General features: G+C 37.7%; 2 protein-coding genes and 1 pseudogene across 3 annotated transcripts in view; 1 reads left to right on the top strand and 2 right to left on the bottom strand.

The window, feature by feature from the left end:
- LOC309652066 (mitogen-activated protein kinase 6 pseudogene) overlaps positions 1-3,526 on the bottom strand; it is a 52,735-nt pseudogene extending 49,209 nt beyond the window's left edge. Inside the window, exon 1 of the transcript XR_014268785.1 lies at positions 1,706-3,526. The product of XR_014268785.1 is annotated as a mitogen-activated protein kinase 6 pseudogene (transcript). The remainder of the gene's footprint in view (positions 1-1,705) is intronic.
- HTR2C (5-hydroxytryptamine receptor 2C) overlaps positions 1-16,885 on the top strand; it is a 55,622-nt gene extending 38,737 nt beyond the window's left edge. Inside the window, exon 2 of the mRNA XM_082445584.1 lies at positions 3,447-16,885. Within this exon, the coding sequence (XP_082301710.1) occupies positions 3,447-4,270 (824 nt within the window). The 3' untranslated portion in view covers positions 4,271-16,885. The remainder of the gene's footprint in view (positions 1-3,446) is intronic.
- The window catches only part of IL13RA2 (interleukin 13 receptor subunit alpha 2), a 140,552-nt gene continuing 122,542 nt past the window's right edge, over positions 3,652-21,661 (bottom strand). Inside the window, exon 9 of the transcript XR_014258548.1 lies at positions 3,652-3,693. The gene's annotated coding sequence lies outside the window, so the exon portion shown is untranslated. The remainder of the gene's footprint in view (positions 3,694-21,661) is intronic.

Raw genomic sequence — 21,661 nt, forward strand, 5'->3', positions numbered from 1 at the left:
ATTTTAGGAGTTTTAACTTGATAAATTGAGATAATACATTTTATATCTTTAATGTCAGTAATATGCAATGCTCAATGCCTGGCATACAAGATAGACTCAATAAAAGGCAGCTTTAGAATCACTCTTTGTTCAATGTACATAAAATTATACAAATAGACGCCAGGGATAAAATTGGCCTCACATACCCAATAACACCTTTAGCTCATCTGGGATCACTCTGCTACCCTCTCTTGTTGTCTCTCAACAGGCTTACTTTTAGGCCCAAGAATCCTTTAGGAAAGTGAATAAATCTTTTAACAGAAACAAGCTAATACCAGTTCAGAGCTGGGCTCTGAGTAATGCTGACTTCCACTGATCTTCTGATCAGAGTGTGAGGCCTTCCCTAGAAACTTCAGATATCTAGAAATACCTAAAATATTGTGCAGCATTTCCTTGGGAATTTAATCTCCACTCCAGCACTTGTTTCCTGAGTGTAGATATGTCTACCCTTGTCAGGATTCCTCCAGAATGAAGGCAAACTCTCCAGATCAAGTTTCTAGCCTCAGGCTCTGCCCCCTCCCACAGTGCTGGAGGGCAGGGGAGGGGGGCAGTTTGGAAGGGGAGCCATTCCACTATACCCCTCCTCTGGTCTTGCTATAAGATCCTGAGAAAGTATAACATAGCTTTCTACCAACATTCTGTCAGAAAATCGCCTTCTTCTCTATATTTATATGAAAATGTTGAGCGTTTCCACTCAGGAGGCCAAGACTTTTGCTCTAGAAGTAATCACTTCCAAAGTTAGCAGTAGTAGTAAATCTTAGAGACTTTTATGATCTGAGATCTCACAGCCATTTCTTTCTCTGTTTCAGAAAGGACTTCTATGTCTTCTTTTAATTCCTTCAATTTTTTAAATATTAAACTTTTGTTATAGACACTTTCAAAGATTGTAAAGTTAGATAGAATTATATAATAAAGACCCATGTACTCATTACTCAGCTCCAAGATTTATCAGTTTATGGACTGCGTTCTTTCATTCATACTTCCATCCACTTCTCCCTCCCATATTATTTTGAAATAAACCTCAGAATCATAATACTTTATCCTTAAATACTTCAGTATCTATATCTAAAAATATAAGATTTTTTCTACATAACCACAATATCAACATCACTTTTAAAAATTAATGAACAAAAATTATTTAATATCATCAAAAGGCCAAACATTGTTCAAACTTTCCACCTGTGTCATGAATATTTTTAAAAATTTATTTGCATCAAGATCCCAAGAATGTCCACATATTATAATTGCTTGATAGGTCTTTTAAGTCTCTCTTAATCTTAGGTTCTCTCTCTAATTTTTTCTCTTATAAATGATTTGTGTTTAAGTAACCCGTCCCTCTTTTCTTAATCTCATATTAGGTTCCTTAACTCCAGAAAACTTCCTGCAGCCTAATCCTCACTAAAATATTTCATGAAGGATAAGCCAATACTGACTTTTTTCAGGCAAGCTGGATCTACACTCTTTCTAGATATTCCCTCATATTTATAACTTTTGGAATAAAGATCCTAACAGTACAAACTGACCACATTCTTCCCTGTCATTTTATAACTCTTAAGAAATGTAATCTGCGTGGTTCATCAAACTAGGTGAATATTACCTTCTGATACTTGCCACTCTTCCCATCCAGAGTTCAAAGGTCTTTTCACCAGATCCTGCACTGTATTACCTGAGGACACTTTCTGTTTGCAGTGTCTCCTAGTTTTCACAGCCATTTTTACTTTCTTGAATGGCATGCCCAGGTTCAGGGCTGCAGGCATGTACCAATACCCCAAGAAGTCTTGTCACATCTATCACTGGTTCTCATACCATCACTTGGCCTCTTTCTCTAGAAAAAACAAACAAACAAACAAAAAAAAAACGGTCATTTAAGAAATTCAGGGTCTGAGTTAAAAGGCTTAAAGATCACTTTCCAAAGACTCTTTCTTCCTCATGTCTTCCTAGAAATTAATTACCAATCAACATCCCCAGCGAGCTCTTAGCAAAGAAACATTTACCATTTATTTCCTTCTTGATCATCCAGCCAAACACTCTATACCTAACAAAGTGTGTTAAGACAACCTGTAGGGGAGTTCCCTGGTGGCCTAGCAGTTGGGATTCTGGGTTCAATCCCTGGTCGGGAAACTGAGATCCCACAAGCCACGCTGTGCGGCAAAAAAAAAAAAAAGACAATCTATAGGGACTTTCAGTTTCAGATTTGTCACCGTTCCCTGTGTGTTCCTAAAGCCAGCAATGATCTTTGAGAGTGCTCTTCTATCACCTCTCACAGTTCATAGTGCAGATATCCACCAGCTCAGGATTCCTCATAATAATCTCTGATAGAATCCTAAAAATGCAATCTGAATTTTCCCAGGCTTCAAGTTCCTGTGGACACAAGAAAGAATAAATTAACATTAAAATTTGAATTTCACTTGCAAGTTACCCCTACTTATTGATGTAGGACCTCTTCGAGATCTACCATAATGATTTCTAAAAATTTCTAGGTTTCTTACTTATGCTCAGGCATAAGATCACCTTCTGCTCCTTGTTGATTTTTTCTGCCTGTGAGCTTCTTTATTAATGGAAGTGCTTACCAATTTACTACTTCTCAGTATTCTTACAAAACAAAAGAGTTCAAAACTCCACACAGAAATGGGAGGACTCTATCTTTCCCAACTCAGCATTTTTATCTGTCTCCTGACCCTGCTTAAGCACAGAGTCTCAGGAAAATGCTTACTAAAAAGACAGTCCTTTCAGTTTCTGCATAGATTATGTCTACATTGTGGTCAGATCTAATTCCTGTTTGGGGGCCATACTATCCTCTCCATCTCCAGTAACTCCAGAGCTCCTAGGCCCTGTCTCCCAAGGACACACACACAGAAGTTCCTCTTCTTGACCACTTTGCTCAGGAAAAGATGTCCTCAGCTAAAAGCTCCACCAACCCTGATATGCTATAATTACTCTTGTAGGTGGCATACACATCATTTTTATTGCATTTGGAAGATGCTTAAAAATGAACAGTTGAATTTATTGACATCATTGAGTATAGATGCGAAGTTATTCACTCATTCAACAAATATTTATTGAGTGCCTTCTATGAGCCAGGACAGTTCTAGGAATTGGAGATAAAACAAAAAAGACACGAACCACTCTTATGCACAACCATACCTATAATTATCTCAATAATGATAATTCCACGTCTTCTAAGGGAAATTTGGCGAGAAGGCATTCCTAACTTGAAAAAAGTTGTCATTTTCTGATATCATACTGCTACTCTTTCATGTGACTACCCATTTATGCTGTGAATAGCCTTCAACAGATAGATCTAAATTTTCTTCAGTGAAATGCAATTAAATGCATCTCACTGTACAAATCTGTGCGACCCTTCAGTATGTTGTAGCAATGTCCTACCTTCTTTTCTGTTCCTGTAGGTGTATCAGTTCCTATCCCAGTGATTGGACTGAGGGATGAAGACAAGGTGTTCATCAACAACACCACCTGCGTGCTGAATGACCCAAATTTCGTTCTTATTGGGTCCTTCGTAGCTTTCTTCATACCGCTGACGATCATGGTGATTACATACTGTCTAACTATCCACGTCCTTCGCCGACAAGCTCTGATGTTACTGCACGGCCACACGGAGGGACCGCCCGGAATAAGCCTGGATTTCCTGAAGTGCTGCAAGAGGAATACTGATGAAGAGAACTCTGCAAACCCTAACCAAGATTTGAACCCACGCCGAAGGAAGAAGAAGGAAAGACGGCCAAGGGGCACCATGCAAGCTATCAACAATGAACGGAAAGCCTCGAAAGTCCTTGGCATTGTTTTCTTTGTGTTTCTGATCATGTGGTGCCCGTTTTTTATTACTAATATCCTGTCGGTTCTTTGTGGGAAGGCTTGTAATCAAAAGCTAATGGAAAAACTTCTGAATGTGTTTGTTTGGATTGGCTACGTTTGTTCAGGAATTAATCCTCTGGTGTACACTCTTTTCAACAAAGTTTACCGAAGGGCTTTCTCCAACTATTTGCGCTGCAATTATAAGGCAGATAAAAAGCCTCCGATCAGACAAATCCCGAGAGTTGCTGCCACTGCTTTGTCTGGGAGGGAGCTTAATGTTAACATTTACCGGCACACCAATGAACCAGTGATTAAGAAAGCTGATGACCAGGAGGCCGGTATAGAGATGCAAATCGAGAATTTGGAGCTACCAGTTAATCCCTCCAATGTGGTTAGTGAAAGGATTAGTAGTGTGTGAGAAAGAGTGGTGCAGTCTTTTCCTACAGTAAAGCTACAAATGTAGGAAATTGTTCTATAATTCTTCTGTCGGTCATACCTAATGTAAATATTGCTGTCTGAAAAAGTTGTTTTTATATATAGCTTTGCAATCCTGTACTTTACAATCATGCTTACAATAGTGAGATTTAGGGTTCTATATTTACTGTTTATAATAGATTGAGAATAACTTACTTTGATTGTTTGATGCAAACATGTTGATTTTTTTCCCCCTTCCTTCCTTCCTTCCCTCCTTCCCTCCCTCTCTTTCTTTCTTTCTTTCTTTCCCTCTTCTCTCTCTCTCTCTCTTTTCCTTTTTCACATAAGGAAGTGTTGATCTTCATCTCAGGTGGCATTTGCAGGAGACCAGAATGATGCACAGGACAGTGGTTACATTTCAACCACGCCAAAATTGAACAAATTCAGTGAAATCTTTTTTCCTGGTTAACAGTAAATATACACTTTAAATTCTTGCTCAGCTCATCTACACACATAAACACAGTAAGATCGGTTCTGCCTTCTGATAATCTATCATAACTATTAGTGAGTCAAAGGCAGAACTTAGCCTTGTTGTCACACATGGGGGAAATTTTGACATTGTCAGAATGTTCTGTTGATATTTTACTGCAATGTCTGTCACCAAACATAGTGGTATTTTAACATAGCAGCTGGTTAACCAGGACTACAGAAGTGGAAGGATGATACGAGATATATACACCAATAATAGCTTTTCACTTCTTACAGACAATGTTCAAATTCTGATTATAATGACAAGCAAACTGGAATTAGTGTCTTCATTCTGGTCCTTAGTAAATACCTAATTCCATGATTAAACTGGGAAACAAAATCCCAGAGTTATTTCCCAATCCAGGATTCATCATCAATTGGGTTTTGATCTCAGGATCCTGGAAATTTGTGTGCTACACACAAAATGAAATTAGCATTTTGAGCCTTATTAAATTAGTATATTAATTATGGTACCTCTATCTATAGGACCTAATTTAGCAGTCCATTTTTGAGTAAAACTTGTGTTGGAAGCATAGATGATCAAAAGCTTGGAAGTTTTGCTTGATTAAGGACTACAGAACTGGGCCCTTAGAATGTGAAAAAAAAGTAATTAAAAAGAAGCTTTTACTGAACTTCGGGAAAAACAGAAATACAGAGTTTCCATCTGGATTTTAAACAAAATGTATCTCATTTACAGATCCTTCCAAACTCTCTAGTGCAGGCAAAGGCTGCAGCTAATTTGTAAAAGTGGCAAGCTCTTCATTGTACTGCAATTATGTACCAGAAGTTTAAATCTTTGTTAAAATATAGTGTTGTGTTACAATAAATGTTGGCCATTGTTTCATTCTTGGGCCTGCTGCTCTCTAAGAGTTCAGTACCATTTTACTAGTTTGTTAACCGTGAAAGGTTTTCAAGCATTGCTAAAGTCAGACCATTAAGTCTATGCTGTGTGCAGAGTGTACAAGGGTTTCCAGTAACTGTATTTCCATGTGTGTCCATGTCACACAACTGTGGATCAATTTCTGAAGAGTTCATAATGCTATTTCTTATGCCTGACAGTTACTTACACACCTTAGAGTATCTTGAAATTGGTGAAGGCAGAATCTGAATTTCTAAAACCCCTGGTGTGTGTCCTCAACACACAGCATAGATAAATCCAACAGTCTGCCACAAGGGTGGTGGGAGAGCCAACGGACGTATTTGTGGAAACTCATACAGTCCCTACGTGATTTGCAACACTGCCAAATGCCGGTCAATTGCTTGAGCATGCCCAATTATGACATGAAAGTAAAGTCTACCTGCCTGTTGGCTCCATTGAACTGCATATTAAAACAGTTATATGAAATTGAATGAGATCTAATTCTTACTGAAACGAAAATGTCTGAAGAAACACACCATGCGCTGAGCATGAGTTCTGCACATACAGATGGTGTCCTGCATGTATGCCGTGTATGAAGCATAAATCCATCAATTTGTATTAATGTAAGGCAGAGTAGGCGATATGAGAAGGGCTGAAGCAAATCCCTCAGCAGTCTTTAAAAAGACCACGCAATCAGATCTGAAGTATTGTGAGTATTAGAGAAAATTGGAAACATCTGATTTCTTTCCTGAACTATCAGGGCAAGCTCATAGCACGTTTTACAAAGAAATAAAATATAAACCACAGATTTTCAAAAGCACTAGCAATAAGTTGAATGATAATAGCTTACAGCACATTTGTTAATAATTCTTATGCCATCAAGTAGTGGTACTTAATAGTACCCAACACAGTAATTATTCTCAAATTGTGTGCTATTCATAAGTTCTGTGCAGTTCGGTATGAAACAAGTATACTCATTTGGATATAAAGCTTACAGTTCAATGTTAAACCTACAACTTTTATAAATGTTTTAAAGTCCATGTGATAAGTGTAAATGTGGTGAATTTACTGTCAAACAGATCATTTTGATGTCCTATTATATATGTATATCTGTTTAAGACACGTGCAACAGACTGCCTTATATTATTTCCTGTCAGTCTTCTTTCATCAAGTGGTACTTTTTGTGAGTGGTTGCAAAGTGTTGTCTTATTCCTGGTTCCTGTATGTTATCCATTCCAGGTTTTTGTGATACTTCCTATTAATTTATTAAATTTATTAAATGTTGCCTAATATGTCACGTGTCTTTTTTTCCCCCTGCATCTTTTGAGGGAAAAATACACCACTTCATTTCTTGGAAAATTAAATTGTAACCTGTTAAATAAGTTCATAAAGACAAATACAACCAGAAAATATTACTCTTCTCTATGTACTCAAAGACTATGACACCTGAGGAAAGACAAGAGGTGTAGACAACAAGCTCAACATTAATAACAACATCACTGATGCCTGGTAAGCAGAATAACTGCACTCTCAAATTATCCTACTTTCCTTAACCTGAGCAGGGCCCTGGGGTGGCTCATATGCTCTCCTTGCTATAGGTATCATTGCTATCTTATTCCCATCAAACTCTAAGCTCCCCAAGAACAGAGAGGACCATGTTTATCTTATTGATGGTTTTATCCCCAGTTGATAGCGGCCACTCTATGTTCAACAGACATATACTGAGCGTCAGTATTTGTGGGCATTGTATTATCTGTTCCTGTTGCCAAAAGGAGCCTTACAACTCCCCACTATTCAGTCATGTGGTGTGACTTGATCACCTTAACTGACCCCTATCCCAAATGGCTTTGGATACCTGTGCAATCATCAGGGTCACCATACTAAGCTGCTCTGTTCCTCCATACCTGGAGCCATGGGTGACAAAATACATTGGCCTTTTCTTTCAACATTTGTACCTTCCTGACGCTGAGTGAGCCCACTGGCATGAGTTCAGTTCCCTGAGAAGAAAGCAGGAATACCTCATTCCTTTGCAACCATGACTAGGTTGAGTCCTAGGAATGGGTCAAAGGATAAAGGTTGAACTGCCACTTTGAAACAGCATCACTGCTGCCCATGGCTAGAAATATCTTGTACCACTGAAGCTAGGGACTACTCTTCCCCAACAGCGAGGCAATAGAGAGAGGCTGAAATTTCTGATGGCACAGACCTGGAGTTGTTACTACCAATGAAAGGGAAGGAGGGGCAGAGGAAGACTGGAGTGCCACATCCCATTGTACTGGAAGGTCTTCGTGGTCTGAGGAAAGAAAGATGCTTCTTGCCATCAGGCAGCAGTACATTTCTGCTTACAGCAGAAACACAGTTTCCACACAGTTAACCAGCTCCCCCTTAAGTCAATGCAATTTCCATGGTTGAGGCCCACTTCTCCTTGTTTATTCCCCTAGACATATATTAACATATCACCCAGAAAGCTGAATATATTAGAAAGAGGTATTTTTATAGGCAATGCCAACAGGAATAGGTGACAGCATAGTGGCTCTCAAATATTATGTGACCCATAGCACACTTCTAAACATAAATAGCTCTAAGATGGGTCCTCTGGGATATAAATTCTGAGATGGAAGTAAGTGTGCAGGATGTTTATTAGGAAGTGATCTTGGGACCCATCTGCATGGGGAAAGGGAAGAAAGGATGATTGGGCAGAGGGAAAAGTTGGGCTGTGATGTAGTTACAATAAGGACTTATTCCCCCTGCATCTTTGGTAGGGAAAATATACCACTTCACCTCATTTTCTTTAAAAGTTAAATTGAATTCTATAAAATAAGTTCACAAAGACATACTTAACCAAAAAGTATCACCTTTCCTGACTAATTCTGCATGTACTCAAAGAATATAACACCAGGGGAAAGACAATTGAGAGGTGTGGACAACAAAAACAATATCACACTTAGATGACTCTCATGGGAAGCTTCAGAGTTGTCCCAAGTTGAAGCAGGGGGCCAATCCTCTATACCACCACTGTCCCCAAGAGAGATGTATGACTTTATGCCAGGTCATTCTCTTCAACAGAGGCAACTCCCCAAGAGGGTTTATACCTGAAAGTTGTCAAGTCCACAATCTCCCATCACCTGGGGAATAAACCCTTCAGCCCTGAAGGTAGGATCTGGTCAGGGTAGCATAGCATCTATAACAAATAGTACATTTATTGAGTAGAAAAGATTCACCACCTAATTCAAAAAGATTCACCACCTAGTTCAGCACCTATACAAATAACATGAAAGAACCTGGCTGCCTGTCACTTAAGCCAAAATCAAGGCAAATGGAGGTGAAAAGAAATATATGTTTTTATATGAGATTTCTTTTCATGCTAAAGGTGTTCTCAGTCAACAGCTTACTAGGATTCTTAGATTTCTGAACCCATCTGGATAGCTCAGGCTAAGCTGCAGTAAAAAACAATCCCAAAGTCTCAGTGGCTTAACAAAACAAACACTCATTTTGCGCTCACACTCTATGTCCAATGTGGGTTGCCAGGAAACCTCTTCTCATCATAGTTACTCTGGGAAAAAGTGGTGATAAAGTCTTCATCCTTCACACTTGCTTCCATGTAGCAGAGGGACAGAAATTTAGTGAACCTATTTCTTAAACCAAAGCTAACTCTACCGTTTACTTTCCATTTAATCCTAACTCTATCCATACCCTCACGTCTTACCTATAACATTATTTCTGTTCTTAACTTTATCCTTAAAGCTATCTCTATGTGTGTCCTGTCCTGCTCTTAACTTTATAATTAAAAATCTCCACTTTGCTATAATGGAAACTGAGGTCAGCGAGGTAAAGGGTCTTCCCCTAAATCACACTGCTGGAAAGAGCAGAGGCTGAACTATCTGGTTTCTAAGCCTGTGTTGTTCCCAATATACCATATGACTCCTCTTTACTGTCCCATAGGCAAAACTGGCTTCCCCAGGGCAGAAAGCACAACCCATATTAAAGTGCATCTTTCCAAGTATTACCACTTCAAAATGGGGTAAAGAAGTAGATGAGTGCAAGTGAGGAATAGCCTTTTTAAAATTCATTCACTCCTGCCATTAAAATTAATAAGGATGGCCATGTATAGTCCACTGTGAATCCCTATTATGAGAGAGTTTTACCCTGAATAGGTTGGAAAAGGGGACAAGGATTGAACAAACAATGACTAACATGAGATTCATAGTGACAAAGACAACTCTCTCAGAAGTGACTTGCTTATGCTTAAGATGAAAGGGGTGCTTGAAACACAATAAAATAATTTTGATGATGAAGATAATGTTGCCAATGACATTCTAACATGAAAGAAAATACAATTACTATTTCAACAGGGGATTCATTCTAAGACTAGTGTCTTAGCCCATTCAGGCTGCTATAACAAAATACCACACACTTGGTGGCCTGTAAACAATAGAAATTTATTTCTCACAGTTCTGGACACTGGGAAGTCCAAGATCATGGTGTCAGCATGGTTATATTCTGGTGAAGGCCCTCTCCTAGTTTGCAGACTGCCTGTGTCCTGCCATGTCTTCACATGGTGGAAGGGGTGAGGGAGCTTTCTGAAGCCTCTTTTATAAGGGCATGAATCCCATTCATGAGGGCCCCACCCTCATGCCTAAGCATCTTCCAAAGACCCACTTCCAAATACCATCATGTTGAGCATTAGAACTTCAACATATGAATGGGGAGGGGGGACACAAATATTCAGGCCATAGCAATTAGTTTAATTTTACTAGGCAAAAAGGCTAAAACTTTATTTCAATGTTTAATTCAGAAATTACCCATATGCTTTTTATGGAAAAACCTAGCTTAGCTCTTCCCAGCTGAAGTAATCTTTCTGTGTAAGACAGTCTAACAGAGACAGTCAACAAAAAGGCTCAAGGGGAAAATAAAACAGGAGAGACATTCAATTCCGAAACCTACTAGGGTATGTTTTTAACAGAACTGGCAATAACTTACATGAAAGCTGCTCCTGGATGCTAATATAATTTAATATCCCCACTGCATGATTCTAAGGAGAATTTTGCAGGCCTTTGAGCATCAAGGGTATGGGTTCTCAGTAAACCACTGAAGTGTGGAGCTACTCTAGTTTCAAGTGTCTCCGGACCCCATCATTAAGTACTTTTCCTCTACTGTTCACTCCTTTCCTCTTTCGTATCTGTATAATTCTTTTCAGTTTTACAAATATTTTATTTTTTAACAATAAATTCAATTAATATTACAAGAAGCAATACATGATAAGATTTTATTTGCATTATTTTTTAACACAGTTCTATTGAGGTACAATCTACAAGTCTGGAACTGGTAGCAGGAGTAGAGATTTACTGCAAATAGGCATGAAGGAAGTTTTGGGGGTGATGGAAATGTCCTAAAACTTGATTGTGGGGATGGTAGCACAATTCTATCAATCTACTAAAAATTATTGAATTATACACTAAGTGTCTGTATTCTTTTGAATGGATGCTCTGTGAAAAATGCATTCAAGCAGGTAATGAATTCAAAGATACCACCACAGTTAGTTTGGCAACCTCTGGACAAACCATAGCCCACATTGCCACTGGAGCTTCATGACAGCCTGGATCTCTTACCTAGGTGGAAACTAAGGACTTTGGTGATTCTATTGGTTTCTTCAGAACACTTTGACCTTTTACACTGCTGCTGTGCTATAGCTTACTGGGCCTTTAGAATAATCTAAACCACCCAGATGCCTCCTGATCCTGATGCCCCAATTCAGATGGTACCTCAGGAATATGTCGTCTTTAAAAATTAGAGTGTGGGAATTCCCTGGTGGTCCAGTGGTTAAGACTCTGCACTTCCAATGCAGGGGGCGTGGGTTCCATCCCTGGTTGGGGAACTAAGATCCCACATGCCCCGTGACGTGGCCAAATTAAAAAATAAAAAAATTAGAGTGGGAGCCAAGTGCCCTGAAAGTACTTTTACTAAAAGCAGCTGAGAAGCACATACATTAACCTATACACCTTCTCAGTCACTCCTCCTGGTCTTCTGAAATGATACCATAGACCAGAGGCTGTTTCAAAGAGATAGTGTCTTAAGGGAAAGATACTGGTCCTTCATTTTATTGTAGGAACCACCCTTCGGTTCAATTTTGGAAACTCTTGGTTCATTTCTCTGTTACGAGTCAATCAATAGATCTTCTACCCTCCAAATGTACACTATTTTCCCTTAAGTGATTAAAGAAGAATAGAAAATAGCATATTACATATTACTTACTACTTCAAGTCACTGTAAAGCCAGTAAGTAAACACATAATCCTTTACTTTGTTAGTGGTCGGCAGTTTAGAGAAAGCTAATAACGCAATGAAACTAGTAGCAACAAAACCAGAGAGAAGTTTAACAGAGAGAACCAGCGAAAGAAAGGGCCAAAAGGGCCTTGTTAACAGTATACTCACTGCTGGAGGTCTAGAAAGCTGTGCACACACGCTAGGCTGCACCCACTCAGGAGGGACTAGAGCGGACATTTTAGACATGGGACAGATCTGAAAGCCTTCCCCAAGCCACACACAGATTTATCTGCAAAGGATGGAAGTTTTACTGCCTCACAGGAATCAAGAACCAATTATGACAAATCACTAGCAGAACACTAAGCAGTGCTAACTTTAAGGATGACTTCTAGGAAGCCAGACTTTAAAAATAAACACAAGGAGGGGCTTCCCCTGGTGGCACAGTGGTTAAGAATCCGCCTGCCAATGCAGGAGACACAGGTTCAAGCCCTGGTCCAGAAAAATCCCACATGCCACGGAGCAACTGAGCCCATGCACCACAACTACTGAGCTTGGGCTCTAGAGCCCATGAGCCACAACTACGGAGCCCACGCACCACAACTACTGAAGCCTGCACACCTAGAGCCCATGCTCCATAACAAGAGAAGCCACTGCAATGAGAAGCCCACACACCGCAACGAAGAGTAGCCCCAGCTCGCCACAACTAGAGAAAGCCCGCACACAGCGACAAGCGACGAAGGCCCAACGCAGCCAAAAATAAATAAATAAATAATAAATTTATATATATAAAAATAAAATAAACTCAAGGAGAAAAATAGAGTTGCACCATCAGAGACCTGCACTGTGTGGGAAATAGATTTTGCAGAATTAGTCTAGACAGGTCATTGAGAAACAAACAAAAATAAAAAACCAAGCCCTAGTGGGTAATCAGAATCCAGACTTGCTACAGTATATGATCTAAAGTATCTAGTTATCCATTTAAAAAATTAGACAAGCAAAGAGACAAAATAGTGTGACACATGTTCAGGAAAAGCGGCAGGCGATAGAATTTGATTCTGATGCGGTCCAGGAGTTAAACTCAGCAGAAAAAGACTTCAAAGCTGCTATTAAACCATAAATAAGAAAGAATGACAACAACATCTCACTAAAGAGAGAATATCAATAAAGAGGTAGAAATTATCAATAAGAACCAAATAGAAATTCTATAGTTGTAAAAAGTACAGTAATTGAAATGAACCTTTGCTAAGGGCAGTTTGGCAGGTCCTCAAAAGATTAAACATAGAATTACCATATGATCCAACAATTCTACCCATAGGTACATACTCAAGAGAATTGAAAACATATGTCTACACAAAAACTTGTACATAGCAACATTATTCATAATAGCCAAAAGGTGGAAACAACCCAGATGTCCATCAACTGATGAATGAATAAATTGTGGTAGATTCAGAAAATGGAATATTATTTGGCTATTTAAAAAATGTAGTTCTGATAGCTGCTACAAATGAATAAAGCTTGCAAACATTATGTGGAGTGAAAGAAGTCAGTATTTTCATTTCACATATTTCATAAATATGATTATGTTTATATGAAATGTCCAGAATATTGACAATTCACCTACAGAATGTGTATTAATGATTGTCTAGGGCTAAGGACAGGAACATGGATTAACTGTAAATGGGCAGCAGAGATCTTATTGGGTCAAATGAAACATTCTAAAATTAAGTTGTACACTTAAAACAGGTGAATGAGGAAATTCCCTGGAGGTCCAGTGGTTAGGACTCAGCTTTTTCACTGCCAGAGCCCCAGTTTGATCCCTGCTCGGGGAGCTAAGATCCTGCAAGCTGCGCAGTGCAGCCAAAAAAGAAAAACAAACAAAAAAAACAGGTGAATAATGAATTTTATGGTATATAATGAAAATTCAAAATAACTGTTTATATATATTTATGTTACATATATACATACATACATATACATATATACACGTGTGTGTGTGTTGTTGTGAGCCTATAAAAGTTGTGATTCAGCCATGTCAAAGAAATCAGAGACAAAGAAATAATATAGTTAGTTTCTTACATTATTATCATCTTTCTCAATGTTGATTAACAGTATTTCATAAAATGAGTTTGGAAGCTTTCTTCCTGATCCATACCTCTAAAATAGTTTGAGTAAAAAAGTTTGATCTTTTCTTGAAGCTTAGAAAGACTCCACCTGTAAAACCTGGGTCCTGGGGCTACAAAATCTTGCCCTGGGGATTTTCTTTGGGGTTAGAGGGAAATCTCATTGACAACTTTCTCAATTTCTTCCATACTAATTTATCTCTTCTTATTCTCTATCTCTTCTCCAAGGAATTTTGATTTCAAATCACTAATTTCATCTTACTTTCAAATATATTTTCAGAGATATGATAAAGTATTATCTAATTCTTTTAGGTTTTTATCAGTGATTATGTCCACATTCTTAGTTCTAATTAAGTGCATTTATGCTTTCTAAATAACTTTCTTGATTATTTTAGGCAACTTGCTACTTCCATATTTGACGAATTGTACTTCTTTGATATATTACATTTCACCAGCTCTTTTTCAGTATTTACATGAATTGGTTTAATTTCCTAGTAGTCATTTTAATTTTATTAAAAAGACCTTTGGAATTTATATTTCCTTACCAACACGAGCGTAAAAATATTTATTCGCTTCTCACATGTAACATGAGATATGGATAATGGTTTTAGACCCTCATTTATATTTTCCTTCTACCTAGTTTTTGTTAATAATCTCAGCAACTGATATTCACATTACTGATTTATTTTGTACATTATTTAGATTCTATATTGAAGAGTTTTTGCCGTTAATATTGATTTCATAACCTTTATACATCATCCATTAATTTCAAAGCTTACTGGTTTCAGTGACCAATGCCATGGCTCTGATAACTTGTCTCTATTTCTTAAACTCTTGATTTATTTCCATTTTCAGTTTTCTAAAACTATTTAAACAATATTTTTCCAGGAAGAGTAATTATTAGTATACTTTCTGCGTTTTTGCAAATCTGAGACTATCTCTTTATTACCCTTGCACATAAATGATAGCTTAGTTGGGCATAGAATTCGTAGGTAAAAATATTCTCCCCTCAAACCTACATATCTGCTACCCAAATTTTCTGACAGGTTATTTTCTTAATGCTTGTAGAATTTTACTTCATTCTTAAAATTCAATATTGTATACATGTAGATCTCTTTTCCTTCATTTTTTTCTAGTACTTGGTAGGTTTTTTGAGTTTGAAAAGACTTTATATAGCTATAGGGAAATTTTTTCTATTATTTCTTATTGTTTGTTCTGAGCCATGTACTCTGTTTTATGCTTCTAGTATCCTATGATGTACATTTTAGATGGTTTTTTATCATTTTTTTCACGTCTCATCCTTTTATTCATGATAGTCATTTATACATCCCTTTTTTCCAAGTGCTAGCATAATTTCTTAAACTGAATTTTTTTTTTTTTTTTTTTTTTGTCTTTGTTGGGTCTTCATTGCTGCACGCAGGCTTTCTCTAGTTGTGGTGAGCGGGGGCTACTTTTCGTTGCAGTGCATGGGCTTCTCATTGCGGTGGGTTCTCTTGTTGTGGAGCATGGGCTCTAGGCGCGTGGGCTTCAGTAGTTGCAGGATGCAGGCCCTAGAGCATGCAGGCCTCAGTAGTTGCAGCTCGCGGGCTCTAGAGCCCAGGCTCAGTAGTTGTGGCACACGGGCTTAGTTGCTCCACAGCATGTGGGATCTTCCCAGACCAGGGATCAAACCCATGTCCCCTGCATTGGCAGGCAGATTCTTAACCACTGCGCCACCAAGGAAGTCCCTTAAACTGAACTTTGATTTACTGATTTCATGTTCTGAAATACCCAACATTTTATTAACTGAGCATATATTTTAATTTTTTTATCTGAATATAATTATTTCTGATCTCAAATTCTTTCCTTTTTATGGATGCAATATCCTCTTGAGCACTTTAACTGTGGTACTATCTTGGTTAGAATTGTTATTGTTTTTAGGGAATTCCCTGGCAGTCCAATGGTTAGGACTCTGCACTTCCACTGCAGGGGGCACGGGTTCAACCCGTGGTCAGGGAACTAAGATCCTGCATGCTATGTGGCCAAAAAAAATTAAAAATTGTTATTGTTTTTGTTAGTGCACTAGTTACAAAGTTGCATATGTTTTGAATCACCTGCTTCAACCTTATTTTCCAATAAACCTTGTTATTTTTAGTGAAAGATTGCGTGATATGAGATTTATTTTTCTAGAATGCATGTAACATATTATAACAAAATGTATATTCTGTAATTTATTTTAACTGGTTTATCTGGGTTAGCCCTAAATTACCTGGGACATCACCCCGGGCCACGGAGTTGCATGACTCTGGCAGTGTAAGTGTATAGCACCTCGCAAAATCTGCCCAGCCATATATGATGGCCATGGCACTACACTTCTTTAATCGTCATGCTTGTTCTCATTAGGAATCCACTGTAACTAAGGATCTCATTTTAGTTATTATGCATTCCCTTAGTTGAGTATCTTGTCAAAATCTGGACTGCCTCCTTCTCTATGTTCCCCTCCATCTAATTCATTGACTATTTATAAATTGAATGAGATAAAAATCTCAAAACACCAAGAAACAGAGAAATATCAAACTGTTTTTATACAACTCCCTTATTTTTTTGCCTAATATAATATTAATGGTCAGATATTACTTTCAATGCTTTTCAGATCTCTGTTAGTGAGTTTTCTTCTTTCCTTCCTTCCTTTCCTTTCCTTCTTTCTTTCTTTCTTTTCTTTCTTCCTTTCTTTCTCTTTCTTTCTTTCTTTCTTTCCCTTTCTCTCTCCTTCCTTCCTTCCTTCCTTCCTTCCTTCCTTCCTTCCTTCCTTCCTTCCTTTCTTTCTTTCTTTCTTTCTTTCTTTCTTTCTTTCTTTCTTTCTTTCTTTCTTTCTTTCTTTCTTTCTTTCTTTCTTTCTTTCTTTCTTTTTCAGAAGTCACAGTAGTGTTTTATGTGCTCCAAATTGAAGGAATGGACAAAGAGAAAGCCAAGCCCAAAATCAAGCTTCATAGTCACATACTGTAATTGCTTAGAAAGGGAAAAGTGTCTGGATCTCAGCTTTTATTTATAAACTTTCCTGAGTAGTATTAATTCACAATAATGACATTCAACTTTTACATTTAAATTTTATCTCCATTCAAGGCACTGAAAGACAGATTTCTTTTTCCTATTCTATAATAGAAACATTAAAAAGTTGTATGCATATATGCTTTCTAGACAATGAGATACATAAGAATTTTGTAGATTAATATATGTGCCCATTTCCAGCCCTTGTTTACAACCTGTATAAATCATCTCTTGGGATGGAATGGACAGAGACTTCTAGTATTATGCTCTAGGAACATTAGTGACAGTGCATCAATCCCTTCTCTTTCCAAGAAGAATGATTTACATGGCCAATTTCCCAAAACCCGTTAGCCTGCAAGCAGGATTATCTAAGGGTCTTCTGAAAGATTAAGTGAAGGACATGGCCAACTCCTCATTGTGCTGATGCTAGTAGGTTTGCTATCTACTCTTCCAACCCATTAGCTCCTATTGTTCTTTTCCCTGGAATAACCTCCTTTGGAGATTTTTTTCTTTGCATACTTTGGATATCAAAGTAATGGCAATACTCCTATATTTTGATCATGTCTTTTATTATCTTTTAGAAATTTGAGCTTGTTGCTGGCAACCTTCCCTACTTCTAGCACTGATCCAGAGTTTACTGAAATTATTATATTCTTTTAATTACAAGAACTAGGGCAGAAGGAGTGTTAAATATGTGGGATATAATGGCCATCTTGAATAAGAAGTCCAAAGTAGTTTTTATTAAAACTGTAAAGTCAGCAAGAAATAAACTACAGAAATAAAAATCATTAAATTATTAAAATTATAAATTATTAAATACCAGAGTTTGCAAATGAATTATATCCCAAATATATTTATGCCAATCAATACCACTGGGAAAAAACTCACCACAAAACATCATATATTTTGTCATATTTTGTATTATAATAAATAAATAATTAGAGCAGTTACAGGAAATATAATTATATCTTCTTAGATAAGCACAATAAATATAACCCATTTGGAGTAATATTATAAAAATGAAATAAACAAAAGAGATAAGCACAAGACTGTACAGTCATAAATTTTGAACCCAAATGATAACTTTGCATTCATTTTTTTATGTTGCTCAAATTTTTATCAATCTTATTATGCAAAGTTGCCAATTCAAAATAGTATTACTAAAATATACTTGACATGAGAAACAGCATAGGTTTCTATTCCCTTTTTTTTTTTTTTTTTTAAATTTTATTTATTTATTTATGGCTGTGTTGGGTCTTCGTTTCTGTGCGAGGGCTTTCTCTAGTTGCGGCAAGTGGGGGCCACTCTTCATCGCGGTGCGTGGGCCTCTCACTATCACGGTCTCTCTTGTTGCGGAACACAGGCTCCAGACGCACAGGCTCAGCAATTGTGGCTCACGGGCCCAGTTGCTCCGCGGCATGTGGGATCTTCCCAGACCAGGGCTCGAACCCGTGTCCCCTGCATTGGCAGGCAGACTCTCAACCACTGCGCCACCAGGGAAGCCCTATTCCCTTTTTTGACTGAACTGTTGGAATTCCTGATAGAGTTTGTCTGAATTATCTTCAGACTACTTTAAGGCTTTCATTGGTAAGTAGGAGTTGATTACAATAAACTCTGTAATTGTCCCAACATCTTCCATATGAGACCATAGGAAAATTGATAGAAACAAGTAACAATTCAAATTTAATATTATAAGCACTTTTTTTAACATAATCAAATCCACCTTGTAACAGCCCTAAAGCAGTGTATGGGATTTGTATGCTGACAATTAAGTTCTCACAAATATTGCAGTTTCATGTTCTATGAAGTAATACAGTTTCATACTTGACAAGAGTTTACATAATTTACCTGACTTCATATACAACAGTGAGACTGCATTTAAACAGTGCTTTTGGCACAGCTTGCCTGATCACCCTTGGTTCCACTAAAATAGACAGATCTGCTGTTGAGAAGTCTAAGTGCCCTGAGGGGCCCGTGGGGCTTGTAGGGGTCTCTTCAGGTGTGAGCTGCCTTACAACCTCTCTATCTCTGCCTACCAATTTCCTCTTATGAACTACTTCCTGGTATTTGAGGCAAAGTGGTTATTTTCTACTTACCATGACACATCTGAATGCAATCAACTTTAAAAAAAACTTCACATTTGCCTTACAATCAATAATCATTCATTTATTTATTATTATTTTATTCAACTAATATTTGTCAAACAGCTACTACTTGTCAGGCATTTCTTTAGGTACTGGGGATGAAGTGTGAACAAAACAGCCCCCAAAAATCTCTGTACTCATACAGCTTACATTCCATTCAGGGGAGACATATTTTTAGCTAAGTTATAAGTAGGTTATATGATGTAAAGTGTGAGCAGTATGAAAAAACCTAGAGTCTATCATACAGAGTGAAGTAAGTCAGAAAGAGAAAAACAAATACCGTATGCTAACACATATATATGGAAGCTAAAAAAAAGGTTCTGAAGAACCTAGGGGCAAGACAGGAATAAAGATGCAGATGTAGAGAATGGACTTGAGAACACGGGGAGGGGGAAGAGTAAGCTGGGACGACATGAGAGAGTGGCATGGACATATATACGTTACCAAATGTAAAATAGATAGCTAGTGGGAAGCAGCCGCATAGCACAGGGAGATCAGCTCAGTGCTCTGTGACCACCTAGAGGGGTGGGAGGGAGATGCAAGAGGGAGGGGATATGGGGGTATATGTATACATATAGCTGATTCACTTTGTTATACAGCAGAAACTAACACAACATTGTAAAGCAATTATACTCCAATGTAGATGTTAAATAAAAAATAAAAAAAAAAACCAGACTATCTTATCATTCAAAACATTCTACTGCATGGGGCTTCCCTGGTGGCACAGTGGTTAAGAATCTGCCTGCCAATGCAGGGGACACGGGTTCGAGCCCTGGTCTGGAAAGATCCCACATGCCGCGGAGCAACTAAGCCCGTGAGCCACAACTACTGAGCCTGCGCGTCTGGAGCTTGTGCTCCGCAACAAGAGAGGCCGCGACAGTGAGAGGCCCACGCACCGCGATGAAGAGTGGCCCCCGCTAGCCGCAACTGGAGAAAGCCCTCACACAGAAACGAAGACCCAACACAGCCATAAATAAATAAATAAATAAATAAATAAATAAATAAATAAATAAATAAAATTCTATTAAAAAAAACACATTCTACTGCAAAATATACTACAAAATTATTGACATACAAAGAGGTTATCAAATATATGCAGCCAAAAATACACACTAAAAAAGTTGGTAGTGTTCAGGATATGCTACCCCAAAATATGTTAGCTTGACATATTACATTTGTGCTAAAGAAATCTTCTCTAGAAAGCTGCCTGCTCCTCCATAAAACTATTCTCCTGTTATGATTTCTAAGAATTCTAAACATACATAAATGAACTGCAGACATACCTCAGAAATGCTGCAGGTTCAGTTCCAGATCATGGTAATAAAGCAAATATCACAATAAAGCAAGTCACACAAATGTTTTCGTTTCCTAGTGCACATAAAAGTTATGTTTACACTATACTGTAGTCAATTAAGTGTGCAACAGAATTGTGTCTAAAAAAATGTAAAGAACTCCCTGGCATTCCAGTTGTTAAGACTCTGCCCTTCCACTGCAGGGGGTGCCGGTTCGATCTCTGGTCGGGGAACAAAGATCCCACATGCCTCGTGGCATGGCCAAAATAAATAAATAAAATTTTTTAAATGTACATATTTAACTTAAAATACTTTATTGCTAAAAATGCTAGCCATCAACCCATATGCTCAACCTTTTGAATATGTCTTAACATGACTCTTAATCTGTCATCTGTTTTTATCCATTTTATTTTCCCCTTTTTACTTCAGTTTATGTATTTTCTATTAACCTAGCTCCTATTTAACCATTTCTGGAATCGATGTCCAATCTGCTGTTAAACTCATCCATTGAGTTATTAATTTCAGGTATTGTATTTATCAGTTTCAGAATGCCTATTTAATTATTTTTATAGATTCCAATTCTAAGATGAAATAATCCAGTCATTTATTTGTTTATTTTCTCTATTAAACTCAACATTCTAGTCATAGTTATTTTAAAGTATTTTCTATTAACTTCAGTATCTTGATCACCTGTGAGGGTGCTTGACATTTTTTTTTCTTTCTTGACATCTGTCACATCATCTTGTGTCTTTATATGTGTCATAATTTTTATTGTTTACCCAACATTATTAATTAAAGAACCATAGAAACTCCAAATAAGGCTATCTTCTACCACAGGTGGCCTACCTTTTGTCTATTAAGCTAATAGTATATGATGTGGGGGGAAGGGATGGTCATGACAATCTAATCAGGGATTGAGTTGATTTTTACTGGATTTAAATTTTCATAAGGTTGTTTACCTCTACATCACCAGTGATTTTATGGCATTGTCCCTCCACTGTTTTCAGCTGAAACCTTGGTAGAGCTTTGTCTCCTTGGCCTGGAAGATTGTTAAAGATTCAATTCTGCCCTTTAGAAATTTTCAGCTTCACAATTTGGTAAACGTCTTGAGCAGGAAATAGCAATGTTTTTTGGAGGTCTTTCAAATTTCCAGTTTTGTCAT

This window comes from Balaenoptera physalus (assembly GCF_965194825.1).
Source record: "Balaenoptera physalus genome assembly, chromosome: X".
Lineage (NCBI taxonomy): Eukaryota > Metazoa > Chordata > Mammalia > Artiodactyla > Balaenopteridae > Balaenoptera > Balaenoptera physalus.